Genomic DNA, 14,519 nt, shown 5'->3' on the forward strand with positions numbered 1-14,519 from the left:
ACAGTACCAATGAATAAAACACCTCCACATCTTTTGTCTGGCCATAAGTGCACAAATTAATGCGATCTCAATTGTACGAACAGAAATACAAACGTTTGCAATATTGTGTGTGGTTTAGAGGAAGTGGTGGGTGTGGCCGGGCTCACCTGAGCGTGAGCGACGTAGCGCGAGCGAGGTCGTGTGGTGCAGGTATGCGTTGAAGTTCTACTAAAACAACTATAATATGCTCAAGATCCGTGCAGGGAAATCTGACATCCGCACATTTTCAGAATCACAGTGCATGTTATTTTAGCCGGGTAAGTCAATCCTGTATTTATGTATGGTCTTTAAACGGACTAAAAGTGCTCTTGTTTTGATAATTTGTTATTCTGGGCGTGAAGTGTAGTTCCAGTGATTGTTGTTTATCCAGATGACTAGGATCAGTTAAATGTGAAAATATTCCCGCAGCGCAGTGTCTTTTATCCAACAGCTAGTCTATGTCAAGAAAACTGCTCAAGTATATAAAGTCAGACTAATGGATTGTGCTTTTGAAATGTATTACATTTTTTAGTATTGCAGCATGGAGCTACGATAAACTCTAAATACAGGTACATCTAAACAAATTAGAATATCATGAAAAAAGGTCAATATTTTTTGTCACTCATTTCAGAAAGTGAAACCCATATAGATTCATTACACATAGAGTGAAACATTTCAAGCCTTTGTTTCTTGAAATTTTGATGATTATGGCTTACAGATAATGAAAACCCTAAATTCAGTGTCTCAGAAAATTAGAATATTACATAAGATCAATAAAAAAATGATATTTTAAACAGAAATGTCTAGGCTTCTGAAAAGTATGTTAATTTCTATGTCAATACTTCTCCTTTTGCATGAATTACTGCATCAATGCGGCGTGGCATGGAGGTGATCAGTCTGTGGCACTGCTCAGGTGTAATGGAAGCCCAGGTTGCTTTGATAGCGGCCTTCAGGTCATCTGCATTGTTGGGTCTGGTGTCTCTCATCTTCCTCTTGACAATACACCATAGATTCTCTATGGGGTTCAGGTCAGGCGAGTTTGCTGGCCAATCAAGCACAGTAACACCATGGTCATTGAACCAGCTTTTGGTACCTTTGGCAGTGTGGGCAGGTGCCAAGTCCTGCTGGAAAATGAAATCAACATCTCCATAAAGCTTGTCAGCAGAAGGAAGCACGAAGTGCTCTAAACTTTCCTGGTAGATGGCTGCGTTGACTGGACTTCAGAAAACACAGTGGACCAACGCCAGCAGATGACATGGCAGCCCAAATCATCTCTGACTGTGGAAACTTCAAACTGGACTTCAAGCAACATGGATTCTGTGCCTCTCCACTCTTCCTCCAGACTCTGGGACCTTGATTTACAAATGAAATGCAAAATTTACTTTCATCTGAAACGAGGACTTTGGAGCACTGAGCAACAGTCCAGTTATTTTTCTCCACAGCCCAGGTTAGATGCTTCTGACGTTGTCTCTGGTTCAGAAGTGGCTTGGTAGCGCTTTACCTGAAGACGTCTGAGCGTGGTGACTCTTGATGCACTTACTCCAGCTTCAAGCTGAAGCTCTCACAAGTCCTTGAATCAACTTTGCTTGACAGTATTCTCAAGCTTGCGGTCATCCCTGTTGCTTGTGCACCTTTTCCTACCCAAATTCTTCCTTCCAGTCAACTTTGCATTTAATATGCTTTGATACAGCACTCTGTGAACAGCCAAACCTTTCAGTAATGACCCTCTGTGACTTACCCTCTTTGTGGAGGGCGTCAATGTTCGTCTTCTGGATCATTGCCAAGTCAGCAGTGTTCCCCATTATTGTGGTTTCAAAGAACAAGAGATACTCTGAATTTATACTGTAGAGATGGTCATTTAATGAAACTTAAATGTAAATATTCTAATATTTTGAGATGCTGATTTTTGACTTTCATCAGCTGTAAGCTCTAATCATCAAAATTAAAACAATTTTTTTTAAGTGTTTTACTTGTAATGAATCTAAAATATATGAAAGTTTCACTTTTTGAAATAAGTTACAAGAAAAAACTTTTTCACGATAATCAATTTTTTTTTTAGATGTACCTGTATAACCTGTATAACATGTGTCATCAGCACAGGGTTTTTTTATTATGTAATGGGCGGAAATCTATAACGTTGTTTTGTCACACCTGCACTCTTATTTTTATTGGCGTATGTGGTTCTGTGAAGAACCTCTTACTTCCTTTTTTTTTTTTTTTTTTTCTAATTATATGAGTATTATACAAAACTGAACATGATTTGTGCACCTGTTTCCGTGATCAAAGGACATTCTAAACAGGTGTGAGAGAGGATTCTCGGAAAAAAATAACAGGCGGTATTAATAGCGGCGGTGAGTATCATGCTTTGATAATGATGAATGATGTGTAACAATAGAATTAAAACAGACAGAGCTGCATGCAGCGCATTACCTTCCAGGACTTTTTTGCAACCTATGAGAGCAGGAGAAACTAGATGAGATGATTTATGTGTTATGCTGTAATCTAATATTACACACGTTGGTGTAGTATACCCGAAATCATACTTGCCTATTTCATAACAACTCTGATTACTCATCATTAAAATGTTAGGCTATTTACAAATGAATATATTATTTAATAATGTTTAAAAGAGAGGTAATATAATTAATGCGACACAACTGCCTCCTGTAGAGCTGCTTGCTCATTTCTTAAATAATGAACTTTGCAACATTGGCAGTAGTCTGTCTTCTCATTTACAGTTACAATGACTATTGTTTTGTAATTTATAAATCTGATAACGTTAAATGTTATTTTCCTGTTTATTAATGTGAAGCTGTTTTCAAGGGCAATCCAAATAAATGTGACTTGACTCAATATATAATTTTAAGTAGTTTTTATTATGACGATGTTAATAATTTATGCTGATTTGAATTTCAAAAGAATAAAATGGTCTGCACTATTTATTTATTTAATTATTCTTTTATTTATTTTTAATCTTGCAACATACAGAATGCATACATATTTGATTTTTTTTGGGGGGGGGGACATTTGTTTTAATTGCAGTAATGCAAATCTGATAACAGTCCCTATTGGGAATAATGGAATATGGTCTGCTGGTGACCCCAAACTGACTTTCCTCCAGCCGATCAGGAAACCGGGTGAAGGTGCCATGTCCCACAGACATTCCTATGGCTCCACGGGGAACCAGTCTCTCCTTCTTCCGGAGAGCCGTTTCAGCTCAGTCCTTCAGCTGGACCAGCCGTCTGGACGTTCGTCCTCGAGTATCGACCTGTCCAGAGTGGATTCCCCAGAGGATGAGCGGAGAGCTGTAGTGCTCAGCACCCAGAGCGAAGCTGCTCGCAGGCAGGGTACTCAGCAGCTGATCCCCAAGAACCTGGCTGTGAGCAGCCGCCCAAAACACCGCCACCACACCACCGTGGTGACCCTGCCTGTCAGCCTGCAGCACTCGGACGTCTCCTGGGAGGACTATGACAGTGATTCGGGTGGTGTGTTTTCACTGAGGAGAAATTGCAGGAATAAATCGTACCGTGCTGCCGTCACTAGTCTGAATCTTGACGCTTTGCCAAGCGAACTCCAAACAGAAATGCTGACACCGGTCAGTGAGGAGAAGGCGGTCAACCAAAAGCAAGCACAGAAATCAGGACGCAAGGCAAGTGTTTTGCTTTCGGTTTAATCTGTTAAACCACCTGGATGCTTTCAACTGAACATAGTTTCTTGAATCCACAATCAGGATTTAGATTCTATAAGACATAAGAGTGTTTAACGCATTTATATCTAGATCTTATTATAAGCATCTTATATCTAGCCATCTAGATTTAAAAAAGCAAATACTTAAGATTTTAGGACTGAATCATTATTGCAGTGAATAATATGTTTCTGGCATGTTGTATGTTTGGCAAAGATTCATTTAATCCTACACTACTATATTGCCAAAAGTATTGGCACCCCCTTCTAATGAACAGGTTTGACTACTTTAGTAATTTCTATGAGTACGAATCTTAGTGTTTAAGCATATGATGATATTCTAGGGAATTGTGTGCTTCTAATTTTACAGCAACAGTTTGGACAGAACCCTTTTCTATTCTAACCTGACAATGCAAGGTTCAAAAAGCCAGCTGAACACCTCTGATGTGACTTTAAATGCAGACCGTGAGCCAAAAACTCGTCAGCAAACACCAATGACTTGTACATATGTGTAGTCATTTTAGACACTTCCAAAACTGTTGCAACAGAGATAGAAAGATTGTTTTCATCTTTGTTGCCACAGTTTTGGAAGTGCCTTGTTCTGTTCTAAAGAAGGGTGTGTCCCAATACTTTTGCCCATATAGTGCATGTACAAGTCATTGGTGTTTGGTGACGAGTTTTTGGCTCAAGGTCTGCATTTAAAGTTAGAATAGAAAAGGGTCCTGTCCAAACTGTTGCTATAAAATTAGAAGAATATCATTATATGCTTAAACATTGTACTCATAGAAATTACTAAAGTAGTCAAACCTGTTCATTAGAAGGGGGTGTCCCAATACTTTTGGCAATATAGTGTAACTGATGCAGTGCGTAGATTTTCATTTCTCAAAAAAAGCTCACACACACACGCTAATATTTCATTGGACTGCCTTTAGCTTTGATGGTGTTGTGCATTCGTCATGCAACATGATTTCACAAATTAAGCCTGGTGAATATGGACAGGGGTACGTCTTTCTGACAAGGTTAAGAAATGACTCTTCAGTATTTGCTTGCTTATTAAATCCAAATGGTGACCATAATCATAAATGCATGCTGGAGTGTGTAGCACATGTGCTCATATAAGACACGTTTAAGCTGTTGGCATAAGTGACACTGGCACTGGTGGGTCGTGTCCCGACCCTAATCCCAATATCTCTCCCTCAGCGTTCCTTTCAGCTCTATACTCTTCTTTCAGTAAATTCAAAAATATTCAAACCATATTTAAACTTTCAGAAGAGTTTTTGTAACATTATGGGTGTAACATATGAATGATATGATAAACTCTCAATGCAGTTTTTCTCAAGTTGTCAACTATCAAAGAACCTTTTACGTTTTTTCACTCTGTAGAAAAAAATATCACATTGTCATATGTATTCCTTACAGAAAACATTGGGAAGGAACAGGAAGCATGCCGGCTCATTTAAAGATGGTTTGTTGTTCAACGTTTTTCCTAAACAATTTTGTTTAAATACATAAGCTAGTGTACTATATATAGTATCCATCCATCCAAGCTGATAGCGTTGTGAACTTTCCAAGTTTGCCTTGATGAACTATATGCACCTCAAAACTATACATTCAGCAGTAACACCTTACAATAAGTCCCATTAGTTCATCCATTAAATATGAAATATTATTTAAAATTAAATAAACATAAACTATACATTGTTAGTTCCTGTTAGCTCAGGTCCATTCAATTATATTAACTACTACAACTTTTGATTTGATTATTGTATTAGTGAATGTTTAAAACATAATGTAGTTAACAAATGGAAATTGTAAATGTTATCAGTGCAGTTTGAATCCCAGTAATTAAAGTGAGATTGTTATTCCTTCAATAATCGTTGTAGAACTTCTAAGGCCAGAAACTTCCAAAGTGATATTATAAATTTGTTCATTATCTTCTAATAGAGCCGCGGTTTTACCAGGAGATCAAGGAGCGAGGCCTGAACGCCAGCAACCCGAGCACAGAGGACGATGAGTTCTCACCGACCGAGCCTCCAGAGGAGGATCAGGGCATCGTGGTGAAGAACTACAGGGCAGCGTACATCACATGGAGTCAACTGGCACAGGTGATGAGGACCAAATCCCTGCTTGAGATCGAGCTGTGGCTGAAACCTCTGAGAGAGAATTACTGTCAAATACTTGCATTAGCATATAACATTTAGAGACTTCAGGGAAACTGTTTTATGATTAGGACATAGATGCAGTGCATTTATTACATTAAATTATTCATTTAAATCTAAACAATACATGTATTAAATCATATTTATAAAAGAGTGTTGCTGATTCCTAATAAGCACATTTATTGTTTTATTTCAAACTTAGGTGAAAGATTTGGGCATTTTGGATCTCATCTCCCCTGAAGAACGCAAAAGACAAGAAGTGAGTCTATTTCAGGGCTCTTATGCTCATCAAGGCTGCATTTATTGATACAAAATGCAATAAAAACAGTAATATTTTAAAATATTGCAATTTAAAATAAGTTTCATGTTGTAATATTATGTTTAATTTTATAAAGTGTAGTATATTTATTATGTAGCAAAACACAAGTCATTCTGATGTGTTGATTTGCTGCTCAAATATTAATAATGGTTGTTATTAGCAGCGTATCAGAATGATTTCTGAAGGATGTGTATATATATATATATATATATATATATATATATATATATATATATATATATATATATATATATATTTCTAATATGCTGATTTATAATCAATGTTGGAAACCATTGTGTTGCTTCATGTTTTTTGGGGACCTGTGATATATTTTTTTAGGATTCTCTGATTAATAAAAAGTTAAAAAGAACAGCACAGCATTTATTTAAAAAATAAATAGTGTGTTACAGTATACAATGCTGTTCAAAAGTTTGGGGTCAGTACATTTTTTTATTTTTTAAGAAATTAATAAAAAGTCATAGTAAAGAGTTATATTGTTAGAAAATATTTATATTTTGAACAAATGCTGCTCTTTTTAACTTTGTATTCATCAAAGAATCAAAGAAAAAAGTATCACATGATCCAAAAAACAATATGAAGCAGCACAACAGTCATAATAAATCAGCATATTAGAGTGATTTCTGAAGGATCATGTGACACTGAAGACTGGAGTAATGATGCTGAAAATACAGCTTTGATCACAGAAATAAATTACATTTTAAAGTATATTAAAATAGCAAATCAATATTAAAAATTGCAATAACATTTCACAATATTCCTGTTTTTGCGGGGGGGTGGTTGTTGTTTTTTTCTGTATTTTTGATCAAATAAACATAGCCTTGATGAGCTGAAGAGAAATGTGTACGTGTGTGTGCGTGTACGTGTGTGCGTGTGTGTGCGCGTGTACGTGTGTGTGTGCGTGTACGTGTGTGTGTGCGTGTACGTGTGTGTGTGCGTGTACGTGTGTGTGTGCGTGTACGTGTGTACGTGTGTGTGTGTACGTGTGTGTGTGTACGTGTGTGTGTGTACGTGTGTACACAGGGCTGGACTGGAGTTAAAATTCGGCCCCGGACAAATCTGGCCTATTCGGCCCACGAGATCCTCGTGAATGATTTACTAAATAGTAACTAAAGAGTAAATAAATGAATAAATAAAACAGGACAGAAACAAATAATGATAGATATTTCTGAATTCTTAATAATGAACTTAATAATGCATTTTTGTCACATAGAAAGGAACTTGACAGTAAAGCAATGATTTTGAGCTCAAATGCAGAAAATGTACTGCGGTCATCATTTCCTCACTCTCATGCTGTTCCAAACATGTATGACTTACTTTCTTCTGTGGAACACAAAAGAAGATCATTTGTAGAATATTATCAAACCACTTTGGTTACCCTTCATTTCTACTGTATTCTACTTTTTGTATACTGTACAGAAATTTCTTGAAATTCTGAATGAGATGATGGTGAGTAAATGATGACCATTTAAATTTTTGGGTGAATTATCCTTTTAAGAACTTTAAACATTTAAAAAGAAAGAAGCTATTAAAGCTATTCTGTTAAATTATCCTTTGCTCTAATGAAATTTCATATAGTTCATAAAATCAAGAATTTAACTGACTCTATTAGTAAGATGGCGGTCACAACAAGTAAAGCCATGGTCTAAAAATCTAAGTAAGAAAAGCATTTTTTGCAGTGTAGAGGCTTTTTTGCATCTGAACTCTTCATATACATATACAGTGGGTACGGAAAGTATTCAGACCCCCTTAAATTTTTCACTCTTTGTTATATTGCAGCCATTTGCTAAAATCATTTAAGTTATTTTTTTTTCCTCATTAATGTACACACAGCACCCCATATTGACAGAAAAACACAGAATTGTTGACATTTTTGAAGATTTATTAAAAAAGAAAAACTGAAATATCACATGGTCCTAAGTATTCAGACCCTTTGCTGTGACACTCATATATTTAACTCAGGTGCTGTCCATTTCTTCTGATCATCCTTGAGATGGTTCTACACCTTCATTTGAGTCCAGTTGTGTTTGATTATACTGACTGGACTTGATTAGGAAAGCCACACACCTGTCTATATAAGACATTACAGCTCACAGCGCATGTCAGAGCAAATGAGAATCATGAGGTCAAAGGAACTGCCTGAAGAGCTCAGAGACACAATTGTGGCAAGGCACAGATCTGGCCAAGGTTACAAAAAAAATTTCTGCTGCACTTAAGGTTCCCAAGAGCACAGTGGCATCCATAATCCTTAAATGGAAGACGTTTGGGACGACCAGAACCCTTCTTAGAGCTGGCCATCCGGCCAAACTGAGCTATCGGGGAGAAGAGCCTTGGTGAGAGAGGTAAAGAAGAACCCAAAGATCACTGTGGCTGAGCTCCAGAGATGCAGTCGGGAGATGGGAGAAAGTTGTAGAAAGTCAACCATCACTGCAGCCCTCCACCAGTCGGGGCTTTACGGCAGAGTGGCCCGACGGAAGCCTCTCCTCAGTGCAAGACACAAAAAAACACCTGAAGGACCACAAGATGGTGAGAAATAAGATTCTCTGGTCTGATGAGACCAAGATAGAACTTTTGGCCTTAATTCTAAGCGGTATGTGTGGAGAAAACCATGCACTGCTCATCACCTGTCCAATACAGTCCCAACAGTGAAGCATGGTGGTGGCAGCATCATGCTGTGGGGGTGTTTTTCAGCTGCAGGGACAGGACGTCTGGTTGCATTCGAGGGAAAGATGAATGCAGCCAAGTACAGGGATATCCTGGACGAAAACCTTCTCCAGAGTGCTCAGGACCTCAGACTGGGCCGAAGGTTTACCTTCCAACAAGACAATGACCCTAAGCACACAGCTAAAATAATGAAGGAGTGGCTTCACAACAACTCCCTGACTGTTCTTGAATGGGCATCAAACCCAATTGAGCATCTCTGGAGAGACCTAAAAATGGCTGTCCACCAACGTTTACCATCCAACCTGACAGAACTGGAGAGGATCTGCAAGGAGGAATGGCAGAGGATCCCCAAATCCAGGTGTGAAAAACGTGTTGCATCTTTCCCAAAAAGACTCATGGCTGTATTAGATCAAAAGGGTGCTTCTACTAAATACTGAGCAATATACTTACGACCATGTGATATTTCAGTTTTTCTTTTTTAATAAATCTGCAAAAATGTCAACAATTCTGTGTTTTTCTGTCAATATGGGGTGCTGTGTGTACATTAATGAGGAAAGAAATGAACTTAAATGATTTTAGCAAATGGCTGTAATATAACACAGAGTGAAAAATTGAAGGGGGTCTGAATACGTTCCGTACCCACTGTATATATGTCAGGCTGGCTCTAGTCAATGACGTCCTTTCATGTAGTCATTGTCAGATGGCTGTAGTGTTGATGTGAGTGCACTCAAATGGCTGTGTAAATACTAAAGTTCAGACACACCCAGACATCTGACTCTTAGCTGATCATTTGTTCCACCTGCTGCTTGAAGTGAGGCTGTATTGTGGATTTTCATGGAAGGGCCATTCATTCCTAAAGCATGTTTGAACTTTAAAGCATGTCTTATAATTCATGATTTACTGGAACAAAAGGTCTTTTCAAGAGAGAAAGAGAAGCACGGCAGATCTCTGATAGTTCTTATAGATATACTGTATATGAACACATGGTTGGATTCCTCCTACAATGTAAGTCTGTGTGGTTTCATCGTCCACTGGGTGAAGATTACAAGTCTGACTCTTAGAAAAGTAATGGTGCACTTCTCCTTAAGACACATGACCTGAGGTGCATTCAAGCACAGAAGGGGTGGAACAGCTTACGTGCCAAATATTAATTGTTTAAATAACTAACTTCTAACCTCTAACAGAACTGCACATTAGCACACAGTTAACTCTGACAACCATTGACTAATAAGGCAGTGTTTCTGTTTAAATTTTAGTTTAATATTTTTTCTTTTGTATTTTGAGAGAATTTAATGGTATTAATGAATATTTATGCAATAATTATGATCACATTTTCCCATTGAAAATAATACAAAATAATTTTTTCAAATATTTTCTATTACTTTTCAATTACGGCAGTATTTCCTGTTAAAATAGAGCCAATGCCTTTAAAATCCCATTTTTGAAGCCAGATAAGTGCCATCTGGTGGGAGTAAAATAAGAAAAGCATCTGTAATTCCATGGTTTCGCCCATAGATTCCTACATAACTCTATATAAAAGGCCTATAAATTCTCTAATAGATTTTAGACATAAATGCTTATTTTTATTAAGTTGTGGATTTGGATATATATTTAGACCTTTTCAAAAACAACTATTTGTAAAGGTTTAGATTTTCTGGGGTTTGAAATGTTGATTTAAAGCGTCAGTTTTTGAATTATTATTACTGCAGTCGAACCTGAACACAAAGCATTTTGTTACACAAAAATATTAAAATTCTATAAAAAGTTACAAAAATGAACTGGAATGTTTTATCAGCGCTGAATCCTTCTGGTCTGATCTGATTTCAATCTCTTATTTCAGTTTTCTGAGTTATAGCTAATTAGCTATATGGTTATAACCAATACCAAACCATTTGAATGTGTGTGTGTGTGTGTGTGTATGTATGTGTGTGTGTGTGTGTGTGTGTGTGTGTGAGTGGATGTACTCTTGATGTTTCTTGAGTGTAACCTCTTCCTTGCTGTCCACATTTTTACTGCATTGTAGTTGAATTATTGCTTTTATTTGATATATTTGTTACATTTGTTATTTGGTGTGTTACAGTCACACCAGTTCATAGGTGTGTGTGTATAAGTGTGTGTGTGTGAGTGGATGTGTTGGTTTTGCACTCTTGTTGTTTTAGAGTTTCACCCCGTCATTGCTGTGTACTTTTTTTCTGCATTGTGGCAGATTTGTCGATTGTACACACAAATATTTGCCGAATTTTTGTGTTTTTGTCAATTTCCCATTCATTTCCTATGGTCGGTAATTTTTGACCGAAGAGACCGAAGAAGTGTGACTATCTTTTTTACGACCACTTAGCCTGCTCGAATTAATTTATGCGTGTTCACTTTCCAAATGCCATAAAAGTCACCAAGTTTCTTACCAATCCAATGAAGCTGTGATTTAAAAAAATTCAAAACAGAAAATATTTCGGTCAAAAGTGACCGAAGAGCACCAGAGGGTTAAGAGTGGGCTCAAGTGATAAGAGGGTTTCTCTGTAACAGGTTCAGATCACTTCTACATGTCACACTGTGCATTTGAAGAAAAAGAAACATTCAGTTTTATTTTTTTACCTGTTTGATACACTACAAGTGACTTTTTGTGTGTGTGTGTGTGCAGGCCATCTTTGAAATCCTCACGTCAGAATATTCCTACCAGCACAGTTTAAATATCCTGGTGACTCATTTTAAAGACAGTGCAGATTTGAAAAAGACCATGACAACGACCGAACACCATCATCTGTTCTCCAACATATCCGTCATCCAGGACGTCAGCAAACGGTACAAACTTTCTCTTATCTTATAAATTGTAATGTGGATCATAATATGGCCCTTGAAAAATGAAATTTACAAAATATATTTGAGTGAGTTTTCAGGACACACACACACACACACACTATAAATATATATAATGAATGAAAAGCATTAGTTATGCATATTTCTGTTGAAATGGATGCAAACATTGAAAAATATGACAAGCATGGTGTCACTCTTACTGATAATTGAAAAAAATCTGAAATTTGCCTATCATCTATTTCATAAACAACTTGAGGTTCTACGAGAAAGTACAGAACTTTTTGAATGATGTGTGATCCAGTTTTGCGAAAAATCAGTGCAGTGAAGCTTTCTGTGCATATGCAGTATATATCAAATCACTATTAATCATTATTTAAGTGGTGGTCACACAAGACTTTGAGCACGCTAAATTTCTTTGGACACCACAACTCCTTGATATGACCTCACACTGCATAATCTTTAAAAAAAATAATAAACTCACCATATGACAAATAATGATTAATGCAAAATATAGAAATATACAGTCTACTCCACTTTCTGCAATGTACTTTAAAGTTTGTGCTCTTTTAATTCAGCTAGAGCTCACACCAAAGTTAATCTTCTATTTCACGTGATATGAGTTCACAAGTCAGAGTTCACCAAGCTTGAAATCTGGAAGGCAACAAAATGTGGATCAGCTTTGCATGAGCTTACTTTTCTGGTCTCCGGCATTTACATTTGTGTGAATGCCATGGATAACTAAATGTGGTCTGAACCATGTTAGAAAGTAGTTAAAGCTTTTGTTTATGCAAATCAAGAGATTTCTATTACAGTGTGATTTAATTGCTTTGATTTGCGCAATTAAATCACACTATTGTTCTTGCAAGTTAAATCATGTTGCAGCTCCTAACAACGTTATCAGCCAACTGGTCAGGTCTGCCAGGTCAAAACCAGCCCAATCGCTTTCCAGGGAATTGGCTTTAAAAATTGCTCTAAAATCATGTTCCGGGGGGTCTTCCTTCCAGGGTTCCCTAAACAACCAGTATAAAAGTAGCCCAATTCCGTGGGAAAACTGCCGACTTGGCAACACTGCAGCTGGCCAATAATAATAATAATAATTCTATTTTATTTACTCAGTACATGAAGTCATTTGGTGCTTGATGAGTGCTAAACCATGCATGACAGATGTAGCTAGAAAACTACTGTGTATAGTGTATCATTAATTCTGGAATGACGGGTTCAGCTTCTTTCTGAGCCAGATTTAATACAGGCAATTAAAAAGCTGAATCTAGGATCACACAGGAGTTTCCAGCAGACGTGACCGCAGTATCTGCTCTGCTGGACGTGTTCAGACTCGCTGGTTAAACTGGTTAAGCAGCTTGCCACTGCCTGGATTCATGTTTCACAAAAAAAAGGGTCTTTCATACATTTACAATGAAACTTTATACCTGTTTCTCAGAAACTGTGAATGCATGATTCTTCTGGAGACATTCAGTGGTGTGGCTCTAAAACAGGCTAAAGTGAAGTGATTCTAAGATATGCTAAAGCTTTCAGAGCATGTTGTGTCATGAGGTTTGGTCTTGTTTATGAAACAAGCGCATTAAATTAGCTGGATTGTGGGAGTGCGGCCTTCCAGTCTGGGAGTTGCCATTAGGGCTGGGACATAACAGGCTCGAAATCTTCTGTTTGATAGGAGCTTATGGAGGAAGTCTCTGGGGGTAAAATGAGTCTTTGTGTTTTTGTTACCTAAAGAGTATTTGCCATATTGAAAATATAGGCAAATAATAAGTGGAAGCTGCGGTGTTAAAGGAGAAATCCATTTTTCTTAAACTAAGGAGACAAAATGTAATTGAAATCTCCAAATCACCAAAAATCACACCATAACAGTGAGTGACACAGTGATATGATGTATGCCTTTCATTTGTATCTTTTTATTTTAAAATGCTGGAGAGTTTCCCCAAACAGTAAAACAAAAAGTGAGCAGCAGAGAGTTACATGAGGCTTTTGCGTCCCCTGGTGGTCTGGTTCTGTTCAGATGGCGCTCTTTACACATCCTAGTATTTCCTTTTGTCAGTTGCCTAAAATAAATAATCAAATGCATTTCCACTGTATTGATAATTCAACTTTTTTTATTTTTAAATGTGAAATTAAATTAGAGATTGTTTGCAGCACTTGGCATGTAATGACCACATATAGGCTACTTTATCTAATGTTTCTTAGGTTTTTTGAGGATCTGGATACACGTCACCAAAAACACCCTGTGATCAAGGACATCAGTGATATAGTGAATAAATATGCGACTCAACATTTCGAGCCGTACATTGTATACTGCTCCAATGAGACCTTCCAGCAGAGAACGCTCCAGAAACTACAGTAAGCACCCATACAATAAAATAATGAACAGATGCTAACAAAGCACTTTTGATGGGAAAACAGTTGTTAATAGGAATTAAATGTGACTTATGGTTCTTTTTTTTGTGCGTTTAGGTCAAGTAACAATGCTTTTCGAGAAACTCTGAAGCGGATTGAAGGCAGTGAAGCTTGTGGAGGTTTGCCCATGATTTCCTTCCTCATCTTACCCATGCAGAGAATCACTCGCCTGCCACTTCTTTTGGATGTAAGAGACACAATCCTCCTGTAAACCTTTATATTGAGCTTCTAAGTCATGCAACCTGGAGTTCAGTTCTACCTCTGCTCTACTGCTCTAATACCGCCTTCAAGCTCTCTTTATTTATATATATATATATATATATATGTGTGTATTTATATGTGTATATGTGTGTGTATATGTGATGAATAGAAATATGGAGTATATATATATATATATATATATATATATATATATATATATATATATATATATA

General features: G+C 37.1%; 1 protein-coding gene across 8 annotated transcripts in view; it reads left to right on the forward strand.

Moving 5' to 3' along the window:
• LOC306849585 (rho guanine nucleotide exchange factor 16-like) overlaps positions 1 to 14,519 on the forward strand; it is a 25,274-nt gene continuing 10,755 nt past the window's right edge. Inside the window, exons 1-9 of one of the 8 annotated variants that reach the window (XM_079384733.1) lie at positions 46 to 296; positions 2,305 to 2,354; positions 3,061 to 3,667; positions 5,122 to 5,167; positions 5,647 to 5,807; positions 6,064 to 6,120; positions 11,501 to 11,661; positions 13,876 to 14,028; positions 14,143 to 14,272. In XM_079384733.1, coding sequence (XP_079240859.1) covers positions 3,167 to 3,667; positions 5,122 to 5,167; positions 5,647 to 5,807; positions 6,064 to 6,120; positions 11,501 to 11,661; positions 13,876 to 14,028; positions 14,143 to 14,272 — 1,209 coding nt within the window. In that variant the 5' untranslated portion in view covers positions 46 to 296; positions 2,305 to 2,354; positions 3,061 to 3,166. Of the gene's footprint in view, positions 297 to 2,304; positions 2,355 to 3,060; positions 3,668 to 5,121; positions 5,168 to 5,646; positions 5,808 to 6,063; positions 6,121 to 11,500; positions 11,662 to 13,875; positions 14,029 to 14,142; positions 14,273 to 14,519 lie in introns of all 8 variants that reach the window. The other 7 variants (XM_079384734.1, XM_079384736.1, XM_079384737.1 and 4 more) reach the window with 7 other exon arrangements.

Source organism: Barbus barbus (genome assembly GCF_936440315.1).
Source record: "Barbus barbus genome assembly, chromosome: 29".
Classification (NCBI taxonomy): Eukaryota; Metazoa; Chordata; class Actinopteri; order Cypriniformes; family Cyprinidae; genus Barbus; species Barbus barbus.